A 27,906-nucleotide genomic window follows, 5' to 3' on the forward strand; every position below is an offset into this window, starting at 1 on the left:
TGACGCAGAGCTTCTCATTGGGGAAAGTGACAGCGTCCGGCGGGTTCAACCTTCGCCGCTGGACCTTACCCCGCAGAACATCCCTGGGTGGAAAGCATATAGTTCTTGTCTAGAACACATTGACCTGCATGATTCTGCTTAACCAGCAGCTTTATGTGTCAACAGCATCCGACCATGTCCGATGCTACCGCTACCGGTACACACGGACACGGTAGCGGGCGGAACTGCAGCGAGGGCTCCTCAAATCCACGGACACGGGCGGTGGCAAATTGACAGCACTGTAGAGCTCGTGTATGCGTGCTAGGAGTCAGGTGATACAAATCTCGTTTCGTGAGCTGGCGACATCAGCTCAACGAGATCCGCTTTGACACAGGAGCTATTGATGTGTCGAGGATGTCAACTCGAGGTCAACTCACCTCGAAGCGTGCTGCAGATGGGTCGACGATGCAAGGCTAGGCTGATCCAACGAGGCTGTGGGGTAAAAAAATGGTGCGGGGAAAAAAGTTCAGCGGCTTCCAAAGGGTTCGCGAAATTGAACGTCGACCAGCGTATCAAGATTCTTAGGTTGTTTCACAGTTTACACGACGGTGCTGTGACCGAGATCATGAGCTCACGCTTGTAGCGGTCGACATGAGTACTCAGCAGCCTCCTCTGCGTTTCACCTCGCACCACTGTCTTCCACACCGTCTCGTCCTCTCTACCCTCCTCGGACGAACAGTACACATATCGCAGATCCGACCCTCGTCACCTACCACCCCGGGTCTGTCACCCTCAGATATCTCCTTCCTACGTCTTCTCGAAGCCGTTACGAATGGCTCGCACATCGAAATCTCATACACAGGCACAGTACTGCTCTACAAACCTGGCTTGATTACAGGCTCAGCACCAGGCTCGGGCGCAAATGCCGCAGGCGTGCTACGCCATGAGGTCCCGGCGAGCAACACGAGGGGCTTGAGCTACTTTTTGCTTCCAATATGTCTACTTGCGCCCTTCTCAAAATCCAAGTTCAACATCCTCTTCAGCGGCCCAGGTGTGATCACGTCGAGTGTCGACAAATGGGGCGATATGAGCGTAGACTCCGTACGAACAGCCATACTGCCTTTGTATGAGAAGTTCGGGATCGAGCGCGATATAGAGCTGCGTGTCCTTCAGCGCGCCAATACTCCGTCATCGAAGGGCACGCATGCTGGCGGCGAGGTGCAGCTCATCTTCAATCACCAGATCCGTCTGCCAAAGACCCTTCACATGCTCTCTCCAGGACGCATAAAGAAGGTCCGCGGTGTCGCATACTCTACCGGTGTCAGTGGAGGCAATAACGCTCGCAGCATCGAGGCTGCTCGAGGAGTGCTCAATGCCCTATGTGGAGATGTCTACGTCTTCTCAGACGTCAGTTCTGCACCCATGGCCACTGTTCCGAATGCAGGTGCATCGGGCGCTGGAAAGCGGAAGATGAATCTTGGGTTCGGCCTCAGTCTGGTAGCCGAATCCAGCACGCGCTGCCTCTTCTCGGCTGACATGTCTTCACCACCAGAAGGGGGAGTGCCACCCGAGGACATCGGCCAAAGCTGCGCGTTCAAGCTGCTGGAAAGTGTCCAACGTGGCGGATGTGTCAGCACCGAGGCTGCTCCGACAATACTCACGCTCATGGCTATGGGCTCGGAGGATGTTGGCAGAGTTCAGCTAGGCAAGGATGTGGTCGCGAGCGAGAACGTGATTCAACTCGCAAGGGACCTACAAGCTTTTGGTGGAGCAGGATGGGGATTCCGAGAAGCTGGCGAGGACAAGGCAGATGAAGTAGTCGTCAGCGTTGTCGGCAATGGCATTGGCAATGTTGGTCGAAAGGTCGGCTGATTAGAGAATTCTGTCCGATCGACCAATACGGATTGCCGGAAGTTTCCTGCAGGTAGCAGCAATCGATCACCACCAAACGGGCCTGAATGATGCCTACAGAGACCTGAATCTCCGACCGATAAAGATGCATTGCTGCTGTGACGTCGTTCGCGCACATTCTGAGGAAGGAAGGTTTATGGGAATGGGAAAGAGGTGTGAGTCGGGGCAAGAGCATACCAGCTTTCAGTGGTAGAATTGGAAGAGTAAAAGGAGCTGCCCTTTCCTGCAAACACCGACCTTCCGACTACAAGTACGTCTCGGGACTGGCGCGCTATCCAAGACTCATTGACGACGAAACTGCTGTACCACTCATTTGAACCTGACGCTATCATGTCGTAAGTTAGGCCCGGAGCCGACTGACTGAAGCTTGCTGACTATGTCAGTACATCTGATCTGCTAGACAAATGGCGTTACTATGATGCTTTCGCAGAAGGCGCACATGCCTTTGACCTGTCAGCATACAAAGACGTCGAGGACTTTCTCATCGTTCTTTCATGGATCTCAACAACAAGAGCAGGCGCTTTTTGATCGACAAGATTCTATACAGGATTTACAAACTCAGGCGGTATGGGTCGCTACAGGCATTGCGCGGACAGAGAAGAGAATCAGTTCATGCGGCCTCTTGAGATTCCAGACCCATCACCAAGAAGATGCACGCCATCCCGACCCCTCTCGACGCAGCGGCTGCCGCTCCTGGTAGACCGCGGGCGGGAGCCGGCTTCGCAAATCAATACAATCAGCTACCTACGCGGCCTACAGTCGAGGCTCAGCTAGACAAAATAATAAAAATGGAAGACAGTTGAGGCGAAACCATCGTGTACCTGTGTGCCTGACACGGCCATCTATGGTTTCGTGCCATCATGTGTATGGCCCACCACTCATCGCTGCCCCTTCCCAACTCTACGACCTTCTCCTCGCCCCATACCCACCCCCGTCCTCCCTCCCATCAACACCCTGAATCGGCATCATCTCATGCTCCTCATACTCAACAGCATAATCCCTCGTATGTAAAATCACACCCTCCGTCAACCCCCTCATGCTCTCACTCTCCTCCCCCTCCCCACTCCCCTCCCTCCTGCGCTCCCTTCCCGAACCCACTGGCCCACTCACAAACCCAGCCCGCGGTCCACTCAACACCGTCGCCTTCCCACTCCGATGAAACCCTAGTCTTGTCGCGAGATCGATATTTCTCTGCGACGCAGTCGCGCTGGTCGCACTGGTCGTGTTGTCATTCCTCCTTGTACCGGAACTGTGGTTTGTTCTGGAGCGGTCGTTTCGACCGCTGCGGCTGTTTCCGTAGTACTCAGCGTCAAGCGCTTCGCCGATGGTGGCCTTGGACATGCCGGCGGCCCAGTCGGCAAGGAGTTGCTTTATCGCGGGGATGCAGGCTGTGACGAGGGAAGTGAAGGCGTAGACTGTGGTCCAGATTGTGGGCGTGATTGCGGCTCGCTGGCGGGAAGAAGTACGGAGATCGTAGTAGGTATGGAGGCTGCGTAGCGAGAGAATGTTGGGGATTATAGTTCTGTTTTGTAAGGTCAGTGTTGTTGATCGATTGTGGTACACAGCTAGCTGCTATCATGCAGGTGGACTGGAAAAACTGGTACTTACACTACTCGAACGCCAAACAGAGCGATGACTAGTAGTCTATTCCTTCGATTCGTCTGCAGTGTTGCCATAAGAAAGACCGGCAGTACAGCAATGATCAGATCGCTGATTATGTCTGGAATCCTGATTCCGAGCTGCATGGCGTATTGATTAAAACAAGTGCCATTCTCAGGAGCTGGAGTTGGTCCAAAGGCCGATCGGTCTGGCGAGCATTGCAGAGCAGTGACAGTGATGCTGCCGACTGCCCAAGCCGCAGTATACGCGAGGAGTCCTTTCGAAGTGTACAGACCGGTCTTCCACATTGACTTCCAGCCGATCAGTCGGATGAAGAACAAGGTGACGGAGGCTTTGGCGAAAGCGATGGTCGGAATCAGCAGGATATTGGCATTCCAGAATTGCTGAGCATCGTCAGCACATGCGTTCAGTGATGGGTTTAGACGGTTTCGTACTCCTCTCAGCTCCGGGTCAATCAAGTCGGGGATCTGGTCACCTCCATTACCCAGGCCCCTTCCGACGGCTTTGTTGATGCATGTAATGTAGCCTATGAAGCAGGCTATGGAAGCGACGATCGATACTTCGCTCGGTCCTATCGTGCGCGTGACAGTCACGACTGTATATAGCCTCACAAACACGATCAGGCCAGCGATGATGATGAGGGGAGTGGAGACCACGATGAGCAGAGGTCCTTGATGGCCTGAGGAGATGCTTTGAAGTGGTGGTAGCAGAGGCTCAAATATGTTGCCGTATGGCTCGCTCCCACTGATCAGCTCTGCCATCCCACTGACAGCACACAACTTTGCTCAGCCTTCCAGCGTGAGCGACTAAATGGACTCACATTTTGAGGGCGGCAGCTGGGTCTCACAGCGGCATGATATCAGTCGAACGGGTACCCTGCGACGGCAAGGCCAAGAGCATTCCTGCTCAGTGGTAGCCTGGTCTTTGCTACTCTGCATCAGTGAAACTGACCCAACCAACTATGCTGGCTAGCGGCTCGAGGCAAGGCAAATACCTGGGCGCTATGACTTAGGCACTTCCGAAGCAGAAACAACTTCAGACGTTCCGGGACCGGCAGTCGAGCGCCTTGTCCTACTAGCCACTCTGGACATGCATCCGTACACGGTATGCAACCGTCTGAGCGTGTCAATTGTAGGTACCTCCAGACAGAAGACTTCTGGGTTTACCCTGGCGGGAGCTGAAAGCTCGCGAGATTCCTTGGATGGGCGGCAGATCTGCCACCGACCTCCAGTCTGCACTACTCAGCTTGGTCAATGTCACTTCTGCTCAAGATTATGGCGCCCTAAAAAGGCGGCCTCCACATCCAGTTTCCTTTTACCTGGCGAATCATCATTAAAACCAAGAGAAATGGACTTCGGTCATTGACGCTGATCAAACAGAAGCAACAATCTCGACGCAGCTTGGTTTAGAAGCTCGTTTCTCCTCGACGTCGACTCGATCGAGGCCACTGCTGCAGTTCTGCAGAGGCATGCCCTGCCATGTGGTCCGAAGATCGTGGTTGAATTGTCGCATCTTCAGTGAATGGACGGTAGTGCTGCTACCAACCAGACGACTGACTAGAGCACGGGGCTCGCAGTCGTGGCTTAGCCAGTAGAATCGTCAGCCACCGCCCCATAGCGCTCTCCTAGAACGAAGTACCCCCATATTGAATGTCTCCGGGATGGTTCGTGCTTCCTGAACAGCCAAGACGCGGATGATGAAGATGCTCCTTCCGCGTCGCATGTCGATCTGCCGGCCCCATTTCGGCAGATGCAGCCAATCATAAGTGCCTTTAGCTTGCGATCCAATCTGCTCCGATGAAACTCTCTATCGACGGCTCTTCAATTCAGCCACAACCAAGATGTCTTCTCTAAGTCCTAAAGAGCAACCTGGAATTAGCCGTGCAGTCCTTGCGGCCCCTCCGACATGCTTCTGTGTCCGTGCTATGTACTACTGTGCATCTAGCGCAGGCGCAAGCGGCACAATCGACATGAAATCCCGGCCAGTGCATGCACATAGTATCTGGCGGGTCTCGTGCCGTCTAAGACTCATGCATAACTTTCAAGACGCGCAGTCATTGCAGAGCGCAAGGTCCGAGGCGAACGCCAGAGGCAAGACAACGCCAATGGCATCTACCTGGCATTCAAGCCTAATAAATTTAATGCCATCACCCTAACACATCTGTACCTGACTCAAGCCCCTCTCACAGTCAGAGTTTACAGCGTGGTGCAGCCCTTGATCTCTCGCACCATCAAGCATAGATCGATAAGATCTTCAGCGTCCTGCACTCTGCGCATGAACTGCAACCTAAGCCAGAAGCGTGTCCTTTAGCAGCTGCATGACCATGCATGGGATCTTGGCGGAGTGCAGATCCCTGACTTACGACCCCTGCTCAAGTCGGTGGGACTTCCTCCGAGCGAGTCAGGGTCCAGGACCTCCCCGTCTGCTCAGAAGTATTTGTTCACCCTAGCCACGTCAATAGCAAGCCGCACACCCAGTGTTCGTGGGAAAGACCTGGTCTACTCACGATGCCCAATTCAGCACCGGAACAAGCAAACATGTGCCGTGACTGCACGAAGTGGACCGAATACACCTGGAGAACTCTCTGATCCGCTGTCAAGCTACAGGTAAGCTATCCTTGGACATGCATCAACATCACTTGCTCGTGTAAGGAAACTTGTCAGTACAAGCGAAGTTCTGCCAAGTGGCCCCGGAAGCAACTTACCTCCCCTGGGATTGGAACAATCTACCTGATTAGCGACTTGAGCTTCAATCCGGACTCTTCGCAATGCTCTCGCGGCCAAGTGGTCTCCCTTGACGAAGGCGTTCCATCTTCACCTCCCGCAATATCCTGACTTCACTTTCTTCACACTCACCTTTTCGTCAAGTCCGGCTCGTTGCGACTCCTGATACGGTAATCACTACTTGTTCTTCTTTTTCGACCGTCCGCCCGCAGGCTCACCGTTGATAGCCATGAACCGCTTTGCTACATCGCGGCCGAAAGGCAACTCGACAGATGTCAATGTCAATGAGAAGACGTCTGGAGCAAGCCCAACGGGTCATAGCCATGAGATCTCTGTCCAGTCGAATTCGAGAACGAGAGTGCGAGTAAGCCAACCGCTCCAACCTCACACAACGTTACACTGACGTCCGTGCAGAAAGTCTTCTCGCATGCTCAAATCTTCTTCTTCGCCCTGACATTCATGAATAGCTGGGAGGCTATAGGCAGTAGGTATTCAGGCAATGATCCGTTGACGACGATTCTAAAATTTCACCAGCCAACGTCGGAGTTGCGTTCTACAACGGAGGACCACGAGCCTTGGTCTGGGGCTTCTTCATTGTCATACCAGGAACACTATGTCAGGTCGCGTCCATATCCGAGATGGCCTCCGTCCAGCCCATCGCTGGAGCTCAATATGTCTGGACACACTACTACGCACCCAAAAACTTCCAACGGCCGATCACTTGGGTCCAGGGCTGGATCACATGGTTCTCGTGGATTGCTATAACCGCAGGCACGGCCAACGTTATCGGTAATATCATCACCACGCTCGTCACGGTCTCGTATCCTGATTACGTTGCAAAATCGTGGCATACACTCCTGATCATGTACTCGATCCTGATGATCCTCGCTCTGCTCAATCAATTCGCATTCTGGCTGATTCCATGGATCGAAATGGCAGCCGGACTCCTGCACATTATCCTCTTCATCGTCTTCGCTTCCGTCCTAGCCACCCTCGGTCAGCGGCACTCCTCCGACTTCGTCTTCTTCAGCAAGTCAAACCTATCAGGCTGGAACAACGACTTCGTATCCTTTAATCTAGGCATCATCCTTATCACATGGGGCTTCGTTGGTACGTTTCCTTAAAACCCTATAGATTGACCGACTAACACTGTTTCACAGGCTTCGACGGCGCAATCCACATGTCCGAAGAAGTCCGCAAAGCCCGCCACGCCGTGCCCCGCGCCATGTTCCTCTCTATCTGCCTCAACAGTGGCCTCGCCTTCGCGATGACCATCATCTACCTCTACTTCTTGGGTCCAGTCGAAGACGTCCTCGCAGCCTACTATGGCCTCGTCCCCATCGTTATTAACGCCACGGGGTCCGTCCAAGCTGGCTCCGCTATGATCGGCTGCTTTATGATTACTGTGCTAGCCGTCATGCTGGGGTGCATCGCGTCTAGCTCGAGGCTGACGTGGGCGTGGTCGAGGGATGGAGCGCTGCCGCAGTGGTTTGGGTATGTGGATAGTAAATACCGCGTGCCGGTGCGGAGTTTGTGGGTGAGTGTGTTGATTGTTGCGATTCTTTTACTCCTGAATCTTGCGAGCGCGGTCGCGATCGGGGTGGTTATCTCTCTTGGCACATTCGGGCTGTTCCAGTCGTACTTCATCGCTATCGGCTGCATGTTGTATGCGCGCAGACAAGGGCGCGTGGAGGACGCGGGCTGGTCGTTGGCAGATGGGGGTACCCGATCAATATTGCGGCAATGATCTATACTGCGTGGGTGGGCACGTTTACTGTGTTTCCGAATTATCTGCCGATCACGAGCGAGTACATGAACTATGCGCTGCCAATCAACGTCGGCGTGTGGATCTTTGCCGGGGTAACGTGGTTTGCATGGGCGAGGAAGAACTGGAGGGGGCTGAATATGGAGGTTTTTGATGCGGTGCTTGCGGACGCGGATCGGGCTACTAAGGATTGACCATGTCCCACAGCATCATGTGGCGTGAACAGTTTCAGTGGTGCTTGTGGACCTTGCAAAGGAAACCTGGAGACGCTCGTTAGAAGCACGGAAGGTGCCGCTCGCTCCACTGGATTCTGGGGCTATGATAAGAATGCTGAACCTGCTTCTATCCTACTCATCTTGAGTGTGGTCCGCCATATTGAGTAGCTGCATAGCCAAGCAACAGCTTCACTTTCTATTTCCTAGACATGCCTCGCCTTGTGCTACACTATTCCACCTCCCAGCCACTTTCGCAAGCCAAGACAGTCGGTAGAATCCCTTGTTCTCTGTCTATCAACCATCCTGCCTCGCATTTACCATACTCTCATACTCGCCTGTGGCACACAGCTCGCTGCGCTCGCCTTTGCCCTGAGACACACCGACTAGTGGGCAGGAGGTGGCCGCGAAGACCCACCGTCCCCCTTACAGTTTCGAAGTCACACGACGGACAGCCGTGGGAACGCGCTGTCACGGCTTCGACCGAGGATGGCGCATGAGTGTCAGTTTGTTTGAGGGAGGGTACACGTAGCGCGATCTAGATTGGAACATGTGTGATAGGGCATGTACTATTGCTATATACTATGACGACCTCGAGGTCCATCATGAAATTACAGGCAAAGTTGCCCCTGCTGCGAGAGAGTGTTCATCTAGTTACCCCCCCAAATTTCATCAAAATACCGGAAATGCATTAAAAGTCGCGCGGCCGTTAGTCAGTCAGTCAGTCAGTAAGACAATGTTGTTTGTTTGATAGTCGGTGAATGCAATCCTTCGCGAGGACTCAACTCGACCGGGTCGTGGATAGTCCGAATCAAGGGCAGAGCACCGCGGTGTCGAGGCACTGCACCAAAGTGCTGCCCAACGGGTTCGGGTTCGTCAGCGTGACAGCCGAGGCCGCAACACAATTCGCCGCCGCCAGCACTCTAGCGTCAGACAACTGGCCTGCGTTCTCGAAGGCAGTCAAGCTGGTTGTGCAAGCCACTGCATTGGTGAGTAGGAGCGCGCCGTTGAAGTTGATGAGGTTGGAGCATGCGGATGGGAGGACCGTGAGGCACAAGTCGGCTATGCCCGTTGGGCTGGTGACGGAGCCGGAGGAGGTACCGGAAGCACTGATGGAGGTGGAGACGGTAGTGGGTGGGGCGGCACACAAGAGGCCTGAGTTGGCGATGCAGGCAGCGACTTGTGGACCCGTCTCTGTGAGTACGTTGGATGCGAGGAGGCAGTTGAGGGAGGCAGGCAAGGTGGCGACATTGAGAACAGCAAGGACATCGATCTGGCAGCTGGCGGCGGCGATTTGAAGGTCGATACCGTTCAGGAGCGAGAGGCTGGCGCAGGCCGCTGGGAGGTTGGCGACACATGCTACTGTTGTTGATGTTGGTGTTGGAAGTGCGAGTGATGGTAGCGTAATCGAGGGCAGCGATAGCGACGGGACTGACGCTGACAGAGACGGCACCGAGAGCGAGAGCGACGGGATTGACGCTGATAGAGAGGGTACCGAGAGTGAGAGCGACGGAACTGACAGCGAGAGCGACGGTACTGACAGCGAGAGCGACGGTACTGACAGCGAGAGGGACGGGACTGACGCTGATAGAGATGGTACCGAAAGTGAGAGCGACGGTACTGACAGGGACAGAGACGGTATTGACAGCGATAGAGACGGTACTGATAGCGACAGAGACGGCAATGACAGCGATGGCACCGACAACGATAGTGACGGCAGAGTCGCTGTAACCGAAGGAGAAGTTGTGATGCCTGATGGAGACGCTCCGCAGAGAACTCCGGAGTTAATAATACATTGCGTGAGCGACGCCCCAGTAGCCGTCAGTCCAAGAGCGGAGGTGAGGCAATCCAGGGATCCTGGGAGCGCAGCAATATTGACAGTCTGGCTCAGAGCTTGGGAACACGATAGGCCTAGTGGAGCCAAGGCGATTCCGAGAAGGGGAGATACCTCGAGATCGAGGCAGGCAAGGGGCAGGTTGACGACACAGTTCGGTGTAGTAGTGGACGACGCGGTAGTGGCTGTACCTGCACTAGTGGATGTCGTAACGGACACAGTGCCTGACGAGATTATTCCTGTAACGGAAGAAGCACTCGCGCTGGAAGTGGAAGAAGATCCTGCAGGAGGAGCTCCGCAAAGAACGCCCGAGTTGACGATACATTGAGTAAGCGAGGCCCCAGTAGCTGTCAATCCGAGAGCAGAGGTCAAGCAATCCAGCGATCCAGGAAGTGCGGCAATATTGACGGTCTGACTCAGAGCTTGGGAACAAGCAAGGCCTAATGGAGCCAGGGCAACTCCAAGAAGAGGGGACACCTCGAGGTCGAGGCAGGCCAGGGGCAGGTTGACAACGCAATTGCTGCTGGTTGTCGCAGAAGTCGACGCCGACGTGGTGGTCGTGGTGGTGGTAATTGTCGTTGAAGCAATGATTGTGCTCTCGGAGGCGCTGCTCGAGCTTGACGAGGACACAGGCTCACTTGCGGACGACGCGCTTGAAGAAGACGGTCCAGCAGATGTTGACGAGCTTACAGAACTTACATCTGTTGAGCTTGACGCCGATGACGACTCCGATGAGCTCGCTGGGGTGCTTGTAGTGGCTCCGGTCGTGTTGATCAGCGTTGGTCCAACGTTGTTGGAATTCGAGGTCGTTGTCGCGCTTGAGACGGACGAGCTCGAATCAGTCGTGCTTGAGCTGGTTGAGCTCGAATCAGTCGTGCTTGAGCTGGTTGAGCTTGACTCAGTTGTGCTTGAGCTGGTTGAGGTTGACTCAGTTGTGCTTGAGCTCGTTGAGCTTGAGTCGGTCGTGCTCGAGCTGGCTGCAACAGTTGCGCTCGTCGTGGTTGTGGTCGTCGTCGTGCTGGAGTCGGTCGACGAAGAGCTAGAAGAGCTGACCGTCGTACTTTGCAGACCAGAGTTGACATCGTTGGAGTTGAAGGTCGTCGTCGTGCTCGAAGTAGTATTGGCAAAGGGAGCAATGGTCGAGAACACAGAGCTTGAAGAGTCGCTAGTAGCCACGGTAGTGGTAGTGGTGGTCTCGCTGCTGCTGCTGCTGCTGCTGGTGGTGGTGGATGGAGTGGCAGTCACAGCGGAAGAAGCAGAAGTAGAGGCCGACGTAGAGGTCGTAGATGTAGTGTTGCCGCCGGGTGTGCACTGTCCAAGGGAGTAAGTTTGGACCTGAACTGCAACACAGCCATCACCAGCGAATGTGGGAAAGCCAGCGAAGATGCCGCTGGCACAGGCGTAGAAAGCGGCCTGACCCAGACCGTCGTCCGAGACCCAGGCGAGGACACCAGCATTCAGACTGAAGGTACCACTGACATCATTGGCAGCGGGTTGAATCAGAGTGCCGAAGACAGGCTGTGTTTCTCCCTGCTTCTTCGCAATGGCAGTGGTGCTTCCAGCTATGGAAAGTTTTCCGCTGACCAGAGTCAACAATGTAGCTTCGTTACAGCGGTTTTCGGGAACCGAGTTTCCTTGCGGCACAGCAGGGTTGGTAGCCAGGTCGACAAGAACGGCAGGCACGCCAGTCTGGCCTGGCAGGAACTGCCGCTTAACCTTGTGCGGCTCGTCTCGTTTCGCGACGGGCGTCAGGTCAGTGTACGCCAAGTAGAAGGCTGAGGCGCTGGCCGAGGCGGTCGCAGTTGACGCGGTTGACGCGGTTGATGCAGTTGACGCGGTGGACGCAATAGTGATGCTGGTGGCATTTGCTGTTGTGAATGTTGAGGAAGCTGACGACGCAGATGAGGAAGAAGTCGAGGTGCTTTGCAGAATCGGTCCCAGCGTGTTGGACACCGAGGAGGCCGAGGAGGTCGCCGAGGAGGTCGAGGAGGACGAAGAAGACGAGGAGGAACTCGAAGTACTCTGCAATATTGGACCCAGGCTGTTCGTAACTGCCGACGATGTCGTGCTGCTGGAGCTGGATGTCGTCAATGTCGAAGAAGGACAGTTAGCAGGCAGCGAGCCCGTAATCGTGGACGTGAGCGTGGTGGAAGTGACCACCGTGTAAGGGCACTGCTCCTTCTCAACGGTGTGCCACTTGCCATATCCCCAGGGATCATACTTTGTCGAAGAATAGATGACGGTGCTGTAGTATGCTGGCTGAAGTGCCACTGTCACTGGAGCAGGACAGCAGAAGCCATTGGGGTCCACGATGACCACATCGCGAGCCTTGAGGCCGTTGTGGCGACCAGACACGCTGGCTGCCAGGAAAGGAGCGACTAGCCCGACCTTCTTCATCATGGCGATAAGCGCCTAGACGAGAGATACAAAGGCAAAAAAAGGAAAAGGATACCCAGGAAAGGTGCTGGGATGAAACAAAAAGAGCGACTGAGGAATAGTTGGTGGTTGGCTGTCCTGGAGAGCTCTTATAACATAATGGCATGGCTTGCGCGGCTGAGCCAAGAGCCTGCCATGAGCATTCAACATCCAATGTTGTGACATCTGGAGCAATCGACGTTTGTTGACACTGGCAGACATGCTGGGATTGCTGAACTAGCGGAAAAGTATCTCCAGCAGAGATTTGACAAGAATACGATGCCAGCTTATCCTGTAGGGGTGTTAGTCGAACGTGAGCCGCGTTGGAAGGTTCTGTCAGCTGTGTCATGATCGTGAACCCATACGCCCGGGGTTCACATCCAGTGCCATGATTTGACTTCGCGTGGTATGCTTCAGTCTCTTGACAGAAAATCTTGTAAAATCCCCAGGACTCTAGACATATTCCAGCATAGTCAGAGGAGGCCTTCATCATGTCGTGAATGATGGTTGTGCTCTCCTGAGCAGAATTGTCGAGGCTGATCATGGAGTGCTTGCATAGGCGTACTGGTCGGACAAGTTCACAGTGACCTTCCTATGGTCCAGGAGCTCGGTCATGGGCAGCGTGTGGAGCACGTGTCTAGCATCGGCTCGAAAACCACAGAATAGTCAATTGATACACAATCAGAACTTCGAATGCCACCATCAAGTCTCACGTGGAACTGGTCTCGGACGGCGGCCGCACAGCTGGGAACTATCAGTAGCCTCGGTGTGGCAGTATTTTTGTTCCGACGCAATGCATCGCATACAGGGGCAGGCTCATCACCTTTCGGGAACCATAAAGTCCTCCTACACGAGCACTCTGGACCCAGGTCGGCGTTCCTGGCTTCGATGGCTGCTGTGACCGTCGAATCTGCCCACGAAGGAGACGTAATGCCAAGGGTTGTTCTTCGGTAGAACGCGCTGCTCGGCGCGCAGTGACTGCATGGGTCAGGCGTAGAAGCCAACCATAGTTGGTTTCACTGTGTTGATTCCAACTAGAATGCAGGCTATCAGGCATTCTCATCGTCAGCCGTATTCAGGGGTCATCTAGGATGGCAAATAGTGCGAAGTCGAGTTCGAGCCCGTCCATACCAATGGGACCGCTGTCAAATGTGTCAGTCAAGCAAGGTGAAGACATGTCGTCGAGTTTCGGCCAATCACAGGCCTGGAGGTAGATATGCATGCCAATGGAAAGTCTCATCCTCGTAAGTCTGCCGTTGCGCATGTGGCTTTTCTTGTCTGCCACATCAATTGCACGAGGATGGCTCCTGCAGGTTTGTGGATGTGCAGATCTGGAGTCGGGAGGCGGTGATCGACTTGCAACTTCCTCCCTTGCTTGAAAGTTCCCGCGAAACAAGTGGGACGGTCTTCCTCGGTACTTTATCGGGACCCAGCTCCGGCTCCGTGAAGGCTCCTGCTTGCGCGTTCCAGGAACATGCACGTGTTTCTGGGTGACTTTTTGACGTCCCTGAGTATACAACTATTGACAGACCGGCACCTTTAATTAACTCGCAGCGTGTGTCTTCAGGTGCATTGACATGCTGAGTTCAATGCTCTCACAGCAACAAATCCTGCTGTCCACCAGGTCCACCAGCAGTAACAGGCGAGCTCACAGGCTGCGGCGCTACGCCCTGGTTGATCCCATAGACGTTGTTGTTCATCATATGATCACCCTGTCCTACCAACATGCCTCCACCAGGTCCAACTCTTGTATCCGTAGGACTTGCGAACTGGTTAGAATTATCTGCGTTGTTGCTCAACGAGAGATTCTTGAAGTATTCGTCCGCAGCAGCTATCGCGTCTTGTTGTCCTGCGCCGTTTGCAGTGCTCGCGTTCGCGGCTGCTGTGGCAGTGTTGACCTGAAGCGTATTGATCGCCGTTGATATGGCTTCTTTCCGCCGTTGGAGTGCTGGCGAAGGAGTAAGCTTTCGTGCTCTTGCGGTGCGGAAGACCTGCTGCACCGGCTTGAGATATATGGTTGCCAGAGTGCCAATGCATAGACAGAGCTCTTCGAGGGTGTTGGGGTCGAGCTTTTCGGAATCTGCAGTGATGGGTGGCTTTGTGCCCATGACGACCTTCTTTGCCGCTTCCGGGTCAGACGAGAGCAGGCGCCAGTACATGAAGCCTCGGTCGCGCAGATCTGGATCGTCGATCTCCTCGGTGCACCATTTGAGTACCTGCGGAACGAGCGAAGAACCTTTCGCTGGGCGCTGGAGAAAGAGCTTCACGGTGGCGGTGAGGAGAGCAAGCTGTACCTCTGTTGGCTCCTCATGGAAGGTGGCGAGGTAGTCTTGTAGCAGTGAGTCGGCATTATCGATGCGGTCCGCGTACTGGCCGATGATCCATACGATGGCGGCTTTGGCTTCGGGCTCATCAAGCTCGTCGATCTGTTTGATAACTGTAGAGATGATTGATTCGTACTGATTCGGATACTTCCGAAAGATGTTCTTGATCACGACTGTGGCTTCTTGAACAATATACGGGATTCGCGCATTGACCAGTTCCAACAAGGTCTCGATACACTGTCGTGCCGCAGGCTCGATCTTTATGGCCAGCTTGCCGATGGCGCGGACGGCTTTGCGCACGAATTGTACGTCGATCTCCGTTGCGTATTCTTTGAGCTCATTGAGGACAATGCTGATGTTGTCTTTGCTGGCAAGCATGAAGATGAGCTCCAGCTTCGTCACTTTGACATAAATTGGATCGTTGTACTTGCAGAAGAAGACTCGGATGTCGGATGGCAGAACCTCAGGTCGTTGCTGAAGGATCAAGATCGCATTCCTGAGAGCAAGATACTGGATCTCTGGCGGCTTCGAGAGTAGTGTGACGAGCGGTGGAGAGAGCTTTCGGCATATCTCGCCGATCCGTTTCTGGTCGTCGATATAATTCATCAAGTACATAATGACGCGAATGCAGTTGAGGACCACTCCAGAGTTTGAATGCGACAAACGTGGGAGTATCCTTTCAGCCAAAAGGAGGGCCTCGTCAGTCCTTTGTGGTATGTATGAAACCAGTGCTTCAAGTATGTAGCTTTGCGACCACCTGCGGAGGTTAGCACCTGCTTCAGCGCAATGGCTTCCCACTCACTCGTTGACGTCCGGAAGAATGGAGACGATTTTGGAGGCGCTGGTATAGTCGATCGTGAGTTTTATATTCTCGCTTCGGTCCCAGATATCAGTGAGCGCAGATAGGGCGCCCGCAATGACAGTTGGATTTTCGTCCTTCAGCATTCTGTTCAACCGATCAATCAGATCCGAATTTTCGACAAGTCTTTTGTCGTGGTCGTAAACTTTAGCCACGGTCAGCGCAGCATGTTTGCGGACGTATGGGTCGGGGTCCTCCATCATTTTCCTTAATTGAGGTATGGTGCCCTCGACAAACTCCTTTACATGCACATATGATATGGTCCGGAGTGCAAGAGCTCTGATCAGAGGATTTGCGTCCTTCATGTCCTGTACTGGTCAGACTTGCTCGGTGTCTAACACATCAAAAGGTTGTTACCTCTTGAAGAATCGGCAGTGCTCGTAGTGCGATTTCAGGTTTTGTCCTAGCATAGTTCTGTAAATACAGAAAACACCTGCAATGGGTCAATCACTACCAATTCGATGCCATGGCAAACTGACATCTTCTTGATTTCAAGGACTGGTAGGTCCATGCAATTGATGACATCTGGAAATAAAGCCACCATGTCGTTGTTGCTCATGGTCATGTTGGCCACGATCTTCTTGAGAGCATTCTTCTTTGCGGCATGATTTTTGTCCTTCTTTCCGCTGTTGGTCAACTCCTGCCGCAGCTCGGCCACCTTGCCCTGTAGTAACATCAGCGATGTGCCCAGTATATCCATGTCATCGCTGGGCGTTGAATGTGGTCGCCAGAAGACGTGATATCTTGTGTCGTTTGAGGCGTCCGCGGCCCTTTCTTGAGACGACTCAAGTGTCCTCGACTGCCAGCAAGCACTCTTGCGGAGTCACCTGAAGCAGCGGGACCACTCGTAGCCCAACTGACAGATCCATGAAGAGAAAAGGAGCCTGGCTGTACTCACCCTTGCGAACAGCTTCGCATCTCCCTGCCCCGACGACATTCTTTCATTCGATTGCTGCTGCTAGTGCACCCACGTCAACTCATGTTACAGAATGCATTTCGAAGTCCTCTCCGCCTACGACTAGTGGTTGACATCGTGGACGAAGTGATCTCGCTCCAGGCACGCCAAGACGTCGTCAGCCCTACCCCTATCCGGCTTCGGGCTAAAGTGCACCTGCAACTCAATCTGCTATTCCTACCTCGTCCTGCATGACATATGCTCACGACGTCCTCCGGCCTGATATCAAAGCATACTCGATAGATCCACCACAAGGCGCTTACAATCTACATCTCAGCATGTCAGTCCAGAAATCGGCGGGCAGTGTCCCGCCGCCGCCGAAATGGGTGGTTGACTTGAACAACGGTCTTCCTCCAAAGTCAAAGAATGCTTCTAGCATCACAAATCCACCAGGTTATGGCTCATCACAGTCCATGTCGACCAAGCAGAAATCGCAAGCAGTCGCGCGAAAGCCTCCGACGCCGGAAGAGATGAACACGTTGAAGATCAAGAAGGCATGGGAGATAGCGCTGGGACCCGCGAAACAGATACCGATGCAAGCGATCATGATGTACATGTCCGGCAACACTCTACAGATCTTCTCGATCTTCATGGTCTACAACCTCTTCAAGAGTCCCATCCAAGGGCTGACGCAAACCAACACGGTCTTCTCGAAATTCGAAAGCGCAGGAACATATGGTCAGATGCTCGGCATCAGAGCGGCTTATGTGATAATGCAGCTGTTGCTGTTGTGCCTGGGCATTTACAAGGTGAATTCGATGGGTCTACTGCCGACGACAAGGAGTGACTGGTTGGCATGGGAAACAGAACGGCAACCTTTGGAAAGAGCATATTTCGCTTTTTGATGATACAGGACAAGCGCCGCGACGCCAGACAACATGCTCCCAGAAACCACCTCTGAGAGCCCATTGTCTCAGTCTGCTCCGGCCGCGAACCTCACTTTCCGTGGATTATGCCCTTCGATACTGTCAAGTCCGCCTGGGTCGGGTGGAAGAGGCACCTCATCGGAGGACACCTCCCTCTCAGCGACCTCCAGAGAAGTGGGCTGAGGTTTAGAGCCATCTCCACGCTCCAAGGACAGTTCCTTCATCTTTTCAGACAAGTCGGCTCTGGCCGTCTCATCGAGAGTCAGCTGCTTGATTGCAGCGGCAAGATCGTCTTGTTCTTGAACATCGTCCAGTAAGACGACAGATGTCTCTGTCACGTCACGCGTCCAAGCCGGCTCTGATGACAATTGAGACCGGACGAAGACGCCACGTCCTTCACACTCTGATGAGCAGTATCTCTCGACCTCGCGCCGGTCAATCAACTTGAAGTCCTTACCCCTTTTGTGGTTCCAGACTTTGTTACCTCCACTAGCGTGCTTTCGGTTCGGCCGCGAACATAAGGCATAGCCGCATCTATCATCGATGTTGCGCTCAGAGGTCAGCTCATCGAAATCTTCTGCTTGGAATAGGCTGAGGGCCTTCTTGAATGTTCTGACGTCTCCCGCGGAAGCAGTGCTAGGGATTGCTTGAGGTGTTGAGGGGAGATCGAAGCATTCAACAATGAGGTCAATGACTTGCTCCTTGACCCGCTTCTGATCTTCAATGATTCGGGCATGCTTGATGGCAGTCTCTCTATGGCGATCGGAAGTCATGGCTGGATAAGCAAATCAGGCAGCCAGATATATGTCGCAGGATTAAGATGTCAGGCAGTTCTCCTGGCTTTGCCACAACGCGATCGTATTGGTGAAATCAGCGCGTCAGCTGTCCTGCATGTATTCCGAAACGCCCGGTGCTCTTCGCTTGTATCAGAGTCATGAGGTAGACATGCGTTTGGTTGTCCGGTATAGCAAAAATTGCACCGTTTTGGCCCCACGTTTGAACTTGAATATTAATGTTACCTCCGAGTCGAAAGCTGCCTGAGCTAGGTCGACAACGTCCTGAAAGACACCGCTGGGCCGCGGGCAGTTGTTAGCACAATTAATGCACCCTGAGCCCGTGAAGTTCACTGTAGTCGAACCTCGTGCTTGACGCAAGGCTTTTCGTAGTCAGCAGACGGCATTTGTGGTGAGTGAGGTTGTGGCGGTGTTTAGTCGAAGTGCGTCATCTCCAGCATTGCGACAGCTTGATCGCTTTCTGGTCAGGAAGGGCACTGAAGGTCTGATAGAACTTCGCTGCTCGAGCAGGTGAATGTTATTGAGCCTCACTTGAGCGCCAGTTCATACAAAAGATCGTCGCAGACCTTCTGGCCACGGAGGGCGCTGTTTGGGGCTCGGCAACTTGAACAGCCCACGAGATTGGGGTCCCCACCTTGAACAACCTCACTGGCACCTACCCACCATCTCGTCCACTTCACTCTTGCCGTTCTCATAGCGTTGCTTTTCTGTCGTTCCTCCAGAGCGGCCTCCGGACGGCGAGTGCACCTCTACTGCAGCCATGACTGTTCCATTCAAGGTCAAGGCGGTCTACGAGTACAAATCGGCGGAACCGGACGATCTCACCTTCCCAAACGGCCAGATCATCACTGTCACCGACGATGCCGACGAGGACTGGTACACCGGAGAGTACACTGCGGCTTCCGGCGAGCATGTGGAAGGTCTATTTCCGCGCAATTTCGTCGAGAGATATGAACCCGCCGTACCCTCCCGGCCAGCTCGTGCAGCCAAGCGTGCTCCAGCGCCAGCACCTGAACCGGAACCGGAACCTCTTACACCATCTGCACCACCTCCCGCGGATCCTACACCAGAGCCCGTTGCCGAACCCGAGCATGAACCCGAAACAGCGAGAGATGCGCCTCAGGCGGTCCCCAAGGTGGAAGAAGCAGCCCCTCCACAGCCCGCTGAACCTGTCCAGTCGCAGGGAGCTCCAGCTGCTGAGCCGAAGTCACCTCCTACGAAAGCAGCACCTCCTCCTATCGCATCGAAACCCAAGAATAATGCGTTCATGGATCGTATAGCTGCGTTTAACAAGCCAGCGGCGGCCCCGATCGCCCCGTTCAAACCTGGCGGTTCTGCTGCTTCGGGGTTCATCAAGAAGCCGTTTGTAGCTCCGCCCCCGAGCAAGAATGCCTACGTTCCACCTCCGCGTGAGCCGCCGCCACAAAAAGTCTACCAGCGCGAAGAAGAGCAGGCGGACGAGCCATCAGCAGAACGCAGTGCTCCCCCTCCGCCACGACCCCTGCCAGAAGCAGAAGACGAGGATCAGCCGAAGCCTACCAGTCTCAAAGAAAGAATCGCGCTTTTACAAAAACAGCAGATGGAGCAAGCTCAGAGGCAGGCGGATCCTGCCACCAAGAAAGAGAAGCCGAAAAAGCCGCCCAAGAAACGAACTGAGCCCTCAGAAGAAGCGCCAGTGCCTGCTGCAGAGCCTCCACTCGAACGACTAGACACCAACGAGACTGTGGGCAAGAAGTCTTCCGATCTGACCGAGGATATTGACAGCGGTCGTCCATCCTTTCAGCGAGGAGAGTCCGCTCACAGTGTCAAGGCTACTCCACAACCGCCGAGGGAGCTTGTCAGTGACACAAACGATGCTGACGATTCCGGCGCAGCTGATACTGAGGATGCACAGGAGACTTCGACCGAGGAAGAGCGTCCTCGATCAAAAGGTGGGGTCACGAGTACTCTGCCAGAACCAAAGAAGCAGACTATACAGAAGCCCGAGCCACAGGATGACGAAGAAGACGAAGAGGACGAGGAAGAAGACACAGAAGAAGAAGAGGATCCAGAGGTCAGGCGAAAACGCGAACTCCGGGAGCGCATGGCTAAGATGAGCGGTGGCATGGGCATGATGGGCATGTTTGGCTCGCCAGGAGGTGCAGCACCGGCTCCTCGGAAACCGCGTGCATCGCAAGAACACAGTCGGGAGACAGAACAGCATGCTCAGGAGGAAGCCACACGAGCGCCGCCTGTGCCTATCATGGCATTGCCCGGCATGTCAAATCAGCTGCCCAGGAGACCCGCCGAGCCTGTGGAATCAGACAGCGAAGAAGATGACGATAAGACGGAGCAGCCGACACCGAGAGAGCAGGTACACCAAAGCGATGCTGACGATGACTATGTCTCGCAGCCGCCGCCTCCGCCGCGAAGATCGGAGACAATGAGATCTTCCGCCAGTATCGATCGACCGGCACCACCGCCTCCACCGCAACGTGTTCAGGATCCTACCCCGGCTCATCAGGAAGGAAGGGCTGTGCCGCCTCCTCCGCCTTCAACTAGTAAGTCTGCAATCTGCCCATCGATCATATATCTGACATTTATAGATCGAGCTGTGCCACCACAACCACCCGTTGTGACTGAGGATCTCCCTGACAGCGCCGCTAGTGCAGCCTCACCGAGATCTCCGCCGGCGAGACGATCGACGGACCGTCCCCTGTCTTCAGCGGGAGCACCTCCTGTACCTCCAAACCGATCTCGACCAGAGCCTACAAGAAAGCAGAGCACCGATCCAGCTGTGTCGAGTCCCATGCAGTCGCCTCAGACACGAGCGCCACCTCCTCCACCACCAGGACAGCCGCCGAGTCGTCACTCAACAGCAGAGACATCAGGTCTGCAGGCTGACGAGGATAGCGAGAACGAAGTGTCAGAATACGACGGAGACTATGACACAGACATTGCATCATCAGCGAAGCATAAAGACGCGCTAAAGGCTCACCAACGTGACTCTAGTATCGACGAGGGCACCCTGACAGACGAGGCGACGAAGTCGCCAAAAAATCCACCGCATCGCAGCATTCCGCCTCTTCCGCCAATAGCAGCTCATCAGAATGCACCGCCTCCTCCGCCACCCCAAGCGCCAGCGCCGTCCCGCAAGTCGACGGATGCACCGAGAGCTCCTCCACCTGTGCCACCTCCGGCAGCTATGCCCCAACAGCATGATGATGACGACTACGATCCGTATCGATACAACTCGCCACAGGGTCTGCCAACACCGCAACTGAACGATGTTTACAAGACTCTATCGAGAGATCAACATGAAGAGCCCGAGACGTACGGAGCTCAAGATCATCCCACACAGCCTCCACCACCGCCACGAGAGGACCGGCCACCACCGCCACGGCCACCCGTGGAGCGGGCAGCTCCTCCGCCTCCGCCCTCCGACCGATCTGTGCCACCTCCACCTCCTGTGCCTGACTCTCCTCGTGCTGAAATAGCACGGCCCGCAGAGCCACGGCGATCTGGGACGATGTCCAGGCGCTCTATGGAGGCACCTCGACCGAGCGGGGAGGGCTTCATGGCCCAAGACATCGACCTGCACCGTTCCTCGTTCTGGTGGACTCAAAACAATCTCATCCCTCCGAGTCTCGCAAACAGACCTGACATACTGTACGAGATGGAAGAGAACACATCAAACAAGCGAGGAGGCCAAGCTAACGTCTCAAAAGATGTCTACGTGCTCTACAGCGACTACAGCCAAACCACCATCAACGCTACCTTCGACAAAGCAGACCCCTCTCAGGTGACGCTGGAGCAGAAACACGACCGACCACCGCCTCCTCCACGAAAAGATCAGCTTGAGGCGGCGTCTGAGAGATATGGCGCCCCCATTGCTTCAGCAGCTACGAATTACGGCAATCAGGGTGCAACAGTCGGCGATGGCTCGCCCTTTGCTTTCGTTTCCGAACTCATCAAAACCCTGCCCACGGCCCTTCGTCCAGTCGGCGTTCGTGCTTACGGTGCTCTCGTCTATGGAAACATGTCGAATGCGTCGGTACAGCAATTCGACGAAATCCGCGCTGGCGACATCGTCAGCTTCCGGAACGCGAAGTTTGGCGGGCACAAGGGCAAGATGCACCAGAAGTATACCGTTGACGTGGGCAAGCCTGACCACGTCGCGGTTGTGGTGCAATGGGACGGCAGCAAGAAAAAGCTGGGTGTCTGGGAGCAGCGTAGCGAGGAAGATCGTAAGGAGAAGAAGCGCGCAAAGGTTAGGGATGAGAGCTACCGTCTGGAGGACCTCAAGAGTGGTGAGGTACGGATCTGGAGGGTTATGGGCAGGGATTATGTGGGTTGGGACAAGTCCTAGGCGCGCGGTCCCGCCGACCATTTGAACCTGGTTCGTGCCCTTGACAAGATTTTGGTGCACCAGAGACCGCCCCGGTCAAGAAGAGTGCGAAGCAGTGGACATTCGAACTGTTGCTGTCTGTCGGGCGACGGGTCCGCTTGCTGGGAGTACTGAGCGGGTTTTCCTATAGCGCACTCCCCTAGCCAGAAAGTCTATGAGATAGCAATTTTTGGACTGGCGCTGGAGTGAGCCTCATCTCAAGCCTATCAATTCAATGAGTGTGACGACGGAAGAGCTTCAGCGCCCTCCCTGGCCGCATGAACTAAATGTCAACACATACTGTATCTCGACGTGACATAATTCGCCAAGCCCCGTATTTCAGCCTCAAGAGCGTTCCGCTGGTCGCTCTGCGACCAAACAACTCGCTATCCCACCACGAACGCAAACTTGACACGATTTCTACGTCCCGCGAACTGTCATCCACGCATTTCGTCGGCTCTTGTACGAACACATTTGGCAACGCAGAACTGAGGCTGCTGTCGGGCAGCGGCGGCTTGGAGAGGAGCCGTGGTTGCCTTAATTAGGCGCCGCAAACACCACTCGCACCTTCCTGTGGATGCTTTACTCGGTCTGCCACCACCACGCCCACTACAAGAATCAGGACCCTCCCTGTCGTGAGGTATATCTTGTGGCTAGACACCTGCAACATGATGTTTAACATTGGCTCAAGTCATCGGTAGAGCACACGCATTTGCGCCAACCTCTCAGCGCGCATCGCGCCAGCGCCTGTCTACCCGGCCACTGCTCGATCACACAAGTCTCCGCTCCTTCGGCACAACATATCTGGTGTTACTGACCTATTACGACCATGTACGACCTCATGGCTGGGCCCTCAACTCTACTCGAGCTGCCGGCTGAAGTCCTGTCGCAAATCCTCCTCCACCTGTCACCAGATGCATTCGTCCAATTGACTCAAACATGCAAGCAGCTCTACAAAATCGGAAGCCAGAATAGGGATGCTTTGCTGCGTCATCTCGACAACGTACCGGGTATCAAGCTGGGCTTGGACGACCGGAAAGTGTCTACTCTGGACCTGTTTCGTATGCTACATCGACGAGCATCTCTGAATCTCCTCGGCGCTGGACATCACGCCGACTGCCACTTCTCGAAATTTGAGAATGGGTCGCTTGATGCGAGAGCATCTTGTATCTCGAACACGAACCAATACTTCAACATTTCTCTTGCATCGAAAGGTAGCGCGACTGTTCGGCACTATGGGTCTCGTTGCGCTGACATCGGTACGGCCACTCCTTCGCCTGATGCCGATGGATCAGGAGAAGTCCTCCAGGTCATACACAACGAGTGCATCATTAGCATACTTTATGCATGGGAGATCGACGATGGCGCTCCCCAGCTCCCCAGCCCTGCACCGAAACCACCCGACCTAAACTCTCTCGCAAGAGACTTCCTCCGCCGTTCGCAGCAATCATCGGCACCGAAGCCAGAGTTCCAGCATAAGATTGTGCCTCGTTCTAGCGTGAGTTACCGACTGATACACTACAATCCCCACAGCCCTGTAGTCAATGCTGTTGTATTTGCTGTGATGGCGCCTCCTACCAGTCAGGACTGCGAGCTTGTTCCGCTCCATATAGCGATCCACAGCAGGCTGAAGTGTGCGATAATCTGGGACTGCCTAAGTTCCATCGACCGCACCGGAGGCTCGACAAGAGTGATTGTCTATGTCGCAGACAATACGCCACCTCCTGACGAAGTCGGAGTCTACAAAGCAATCCAAGTGTGGCCCTGGATTCCACAGGACAACGCAAAAGTGCCCAGCTTCGAAGAATTCCGCAATGACCCCTCACAGAAGAAGGCCAAGCAGTACATGCGCCGCTTCGTGCCTCGAGCCACAGCATTCATCCGGAATGGCAACCGCCTGAAGCTCTATGCCCATGGAATGCTCAACCCTTATGGTGCTCTATCGACTCGAACGCACTTGATGCAGCGAGACCAAACGAGAAGGATCGCATCAGCCTACTCGTTCAATCACTTTGTCGTTAATGGGGTCGAGCTACGGACTGAGAAGCCGTTCTTTGGTGTTCATAGTCAAGGCCCTACGCATGACGCTGGGACGCCTCACTGCGTGCATAGCTATCTCCAGCTCGCGGTCGAATCGGGAGAAAGCTTTTTTGGGGACAACGTGTCTTTTGGACGGCCTGCAGAGGACGGGATCTTCATTGTGCAGAGTCACGACGACTATCCTGAGGATGGATGTGGTCCCGACCATCTCGTTAGGACCGAACAATATTCTCTGAACTGTGACGATTTCAATGTTCGTGTCGTGGCACAACTACGAGGGTGGTCGAAACATTGGAGGCCAACGAATTTGACTGCCCTTGATATCATCGCGGTCAGCAAGAGAGGTACACGCATTGCCATCGCGATGTGGGATCGGATCTTGGTCTACACCCTGGACACAGCAATACTGGTCGAGGACTGGACGCACCCAGACGACGACGAGAGTGACGCTGCCAGCCAAGCTGGAAGCGACCACAGCAGCAGTACTGGCTCGTCTCACTCCGTGTCAAACAATGACGCCGCTGGAATAGTGCCTGCACTCAACAACGATGACAATTCTTCCGCCGGTGAGATAATTATCGAACCGTGGATCGATCGCAAAATCGACAAACGAACCATGGTGAAAGCGTCGCGCTACTATGACTTGGCTGAGCACCCACAATTCGGTGAGATTGTCGAGTTATGGCCGATTGAGCTGAAGCTTCCTCATGGTGCCATTGCGAGGAAGGTGGTCTGGCCGGCGAAGCAGGAAGATTTGAGTGCAAGTCGTGATTGGACACCGAGCCCGCGTTCGATACCATCACACGATCCAGACATGAAGGAGCACGACTGGAGCGGACTCCCTGACGAGATTCGACGGCTCGATGAGGCAATGACGGACAAGATCCCAACACTCGATGACATTTTAAGTGAAGGAGACCTCGAAAGTATACCAGATGTCGACGAGCGGGACTCACCTCACGAAACAGGGATTGGAGATGCAATGTCAGATACTGAAGACGCAATGGATGTCGATGCAACCGATGGCCAGCTCCAAGATATCATCGACATCGATGATATTGAACTTATCTACAAACCCGACGGCACACCGTACACAATGGCAGATTACGATCTTGACATGGAAAGGAAACTTGTTGGTCCCAGGGTCCGCCGAGAGATCACACCACCGATGTCGCAGTCCGAAGTCATCGCCGCAGCGAGACTGCGGGCCCAGCAGAGTATCGACCAGCAGATTGCGAGGGAGGCAGAGGCGGCAGCAGCAGCAGCAGCAAGGGAAGCAGGCAGACAGGACGATGTCATGAATGATGAGGCACAATTTCCCAAAACCCATGGCGCGGCGCACATACCTAGCTACGCCACAATGGCCAAGATCCTCGCAGATCCTACATCGAAGTCTGCAGCAGCGCTCCGCGCAATCCCTAAGGTAACGCTCAAAACAACAGCAGCGGATGTCACTTTCCCCTCAACAGCGTCAACTAGCCCGAGTGCCACCGCACCGCCCGCCGCAACTTCGCCTTCAGCCTCACACGGGACCGAGGAAGAAATCTCAGAGGAACCAGAGACGCCAGACGCCGACGAAGAAGAGCAACCCACCCTCAAAGGACCAAAAGGTAAACAACCCATCCGCCCTGATCCCCTGCCATCATCCCGATCACGCTCCCGCTCTACGTCGCCCCATCTCTGGGGTAGAAGTCGAAGAGGCAGCCGGAGTAGGGGCACGCGATGGCGGCGCCCGCGACGTAAGCGCAACACGGAGGATGAGCTGGTGGTATTGACGGACCGTGGAGTGATGGTGTGGGATTTGGGGCCTATGAGTCGGGGGAGGCGGACGACCAAGGTGCTGGACGAGGAGGAGTAGCGTGAGAGGAGCAGACAGACTACCGGAGGTGGCGAGGAAGGTGTGAGAGTGAGAATGGCTGGAGGTTGGGGAAAGGAGCCAAGCCACCTGGAGGATCACAACGAGACTGTACTGGGACTCATTAATGTTGACATTGAGCGGATATTTGAGCATGGAGTTTGGGTGGCATAGCTGACTTCGTAGGCTCTCTTCGAGGGTTATGAGAGAGATCATTGTGCATAGCTGATATGCCGGCAGCCTCCAGAAACAACATGCCCATCCCAAAATTTCCAGATTACATGTCCTCTGTGATTTTCGAGGTGAGGCAGCAACCACTTCCACGATTTTTTGAGGTGAGAAAGACTCCGACTTCAGGATGGACAGATGAAAGTTCAGGTTGGGAAGGTATACGCCTGCATTGGGCGTGTCAGGGTTCACGGCACATGATTGAAGTGCTGGAGTCTGCAGAATAGGTTTGTATTCATGCATGCAAGGTCAGTGGTGGTTGACCTTGCTGATGGTGTTGGCTTGAGCAGAATGGATGGACTGATTGAGAGAAGCTGGACTGTCATGAACACCAGTGATCGGAAGACAGAAGTCAGGATCTGAGGTGGACGTTGGAACTGCCTTCCACGTTAGCCATGTGTATGAGTGCACAAGCCGGGTCAAAGATTTCTGTGCACCTCTTGACCTCACTGTCGATCCAACATTCATCCTATTCATCCTGCTGGGACAGATAGAAGTTCAGGATGACAAGGTGGACGTCCATGTTGGGTGCCCGGCATTCTTAACTTTCCAGCGCTATGTTTCATGAATATCCATCTTTCCTTAATTGACTCATGCTTTACAAAGACTGGCTGACTTGTGTTGCTGCTGATGCTGTGCATAGCAGGACAGTAGTGCACTGGAGACTGGTCCAGAGGAAGATGGAATGATGAATGCATTGTGTCTTCATTCATAATAGCAAAATACACATTTGCCTGGGTGTCCAAGCCTCCTAAGTGGCCTTCCGTCTCTGCTGCCTTCTGCCCCGCACTGTACAAAGGCACTGTAGCAAACTGCAGTGTATCAACCAGCATTAACAGTGCTCCAATCTCACCATCGTCCTGTCTTATCGTCCTCGGTCTCAATTCTCATGGGAGAAGAGACAGGTACATGTAGGAAGTTCAGCCTTCGCCGGCTTGGCCTTCAGACCATTTTGAAACTCCGGACTGAGGTTCATCGTTGCGGCTTGTCGGAATGAAGTTGAAATGGATGGAAGTATGCTTATCTGCTGGGCAGAAACTCGATGCAATCAGTTTTGGGTAACGACGAAATGGTGTCGCGGAAGTGGTCTGGAGAATGTTGTGGGCAGATGCTGCATCATACAGAGATCGGACCTCCTTCGCACATACCTCAATTCAGCT

The 27,906-nt window shown here is 54.3% G+C and overlaps 9 protein-coding genes across 9 annotated transcripts; 5 read left to right on the forward strand and 4 right to left on the reverse strand.

Moving 5' to 3' along the window:
* Positions 1 to 630: 630 nt before the first annotated feature.
* AB675_9562 (putative RNA 3'-terminal phosphate cyclase-like protein) lies at positions 631 to 1,851 on the forward strand (the record flags this gene model as incomplete). Its single annotated transcript, XM_018150107.1, has 1 exon — positions 631 to 1,851. The coding sequence occupies one exon, from the start codon at positions 631 to 633 to the stop codon at positions 1,849 to 1,851; it is 1,221 nt and encodes a 406-aa protein (XP_018002281.1).
* Positions 1,852 to 2,790: 939 nt separating this feature from the next.
* On the reverse strand, positions 2,791 to 4,271 carry AB675_9563 (uncharacterized protein; the record flags this gene model as incomplete). Its single annotated transcript, XM_018150108.1, has 2 exons — positions 2,791 to 3,412; positions 3,499 to 4,271. 2 exons carry the CDS (start codon positions 4,269 to 4,271, stop codon positions 2,791 to 2,793), a joined length of 1,395 nt encoding a protein of 464 aa, XP_018002224.1.
* A 2,191-nt stretch (positions 4,272 to 6,462) lies between these two features.
* Positions 6,463 to 8,192, forward strand: AB675_9564 (Choline transport protein; the record flags this gene model as incomplete). The annotated part of the gene is made up of 5 exons (XM_018150109.1): positions 6,463 to 6,597; positions 6,648 to 6,717; positions 6,768 to 7,343; positions 7,394 to 7,898; positions 7,949 to 8,192. 5 exons carry the CDS (start codon positions 6,463 to 6,465, stop codon positions 8,190 to 8,192), a joined length of 1,530 nt encoding a protein of 509 aa, XP_018002335.1.
* An 829-nt stretch (positions 8,193 to 9,021) lies between these two features.
* On the reverse strand, positions 9,022 to 12,441 carry AB675_9565 (uncharacterized protein; the record flags this gene model as incomplete). The annotated part of the gene is made up of 3 exons (XM_018150110.1): positions 9,022 to 9,572; positions 10,744 to 10,802; positions 10,874 to 12,441. 3 exons carry the CDS (start codon positions 12,439 to 12,441, stop codon positions 9,022 to 9,024), a joined length of 2,178 nt encoding a protein of 725 aa, XP_018002277.1.
* A 1,613-nt stretch (positions 12,442 to 14,054) lies between these two features.
* On the reverse strand, positions 14,055 to 16,579 carry AB675_9566 (AP-1 complex subunit beta; the record flags this gene model as incomplete). Its single annotated transcript, XM_018150111.1, has 5 exons — positions 14,055 to 15,540; positions 15,586 to 15,950; positions 16,000 to 16,075; positions 16,122 to 16,306; positions 16,541 to 16,579. 5 exons carry the CDS (start codon positions 16,577 to 16,579, stop codon positions 14,055 to 14,057), a joined length of 2,151 nt encoding a protein of 716 aa, XP_018002455.1.
* A 209-nt stretch (positions 16,580 to 16,788) lies between these two features.
* AB675_9567 (ER membrane protein complex subunit 4) lies at positions 16,789 to 17,442 on the forward strand (the record flags this gene model as incomplete). Its single annotated transcript, XM_018150112.1, has 1 exon — positions 16,789 to 17,442. One exon carries the CDS (start codon positions 16,789 to 16,791, stop codon positions 17,440 to 17,442), a length of 654 nt encoding a protein of 217 aa, XP_018002395.1.
* A 68-nt stretch (positions 17,443 to 17,510) lies between these two features.
* Positions 17,511 to 18,236, reverse strand: AB675_9568 (uncharacterized protein; the record flags this gene model as incomplete). Its single annotated transcript, XM_018150113.1, has 1 exon — positions 17,511 to 18,236. One exon carries the CDS (start codon positions 18,234 to 18,236, stop codon positions 17,511 to 17,513), a length of 726 nt encoding a protein of 241 aa, XP_018002177.1.
* Positions 18,237 to 19,017: 781 nt separating this feature from the next.
* Positions 19,018 to 22,605, forward strand: AB675_9569 (SH3 domain-containing protein C23A1.17; the record flags this gene model as incomplete). The annotated part of the gene is made up of 2 exons (XM_018150114.1): positions 19,018 to 20,797; positions 20,843 to 22,605. The coding sequence occupies 2 exons, from the start codon at positions 19,018 to 19,020 to the stop codon at positions 22,603 to 22,605; spliced, it is 3,543 nt and encodes a 1,180-aa protein (XP_018002285.1).
* An 847-nt stretch (positions 22,606 to 23,452) lies between these two features.
* Positions 23,453 to 26,521, forward strand: AB675_9570 (uncharacterized protein; the record flags this gene model as incomplete). The annotated part of the gene is made up of 1 exon (XM_018150116.1): positions 23,453 to 26,521. One exon carries the CDS (start codon positions 23,453 to 23,455, stop codon positions 26,519 to 26,521), a length of 3,069 nt encoding a protein of 1,022 aa, XP_018002517.1.
* Between the last annotated feature and the right edge of the window lie 1,385 nt (positions 26,522 to 27,906).

The sequence above is a fragment of the Cyphellophora attinorum genome (assembly GCF_001299255.1).
Source record: "Cyphellophora attinorum strain CBS 131958 chromosome Unknown Contig7, whole genome shotgun sequence".
NCBI lineage: Eukaryota > Fungi > Ascomycota > Eurotiomycetes > Chaetothyriales > Cyphellophoraceae > Cyphellophora > Cyphellophora attinorum.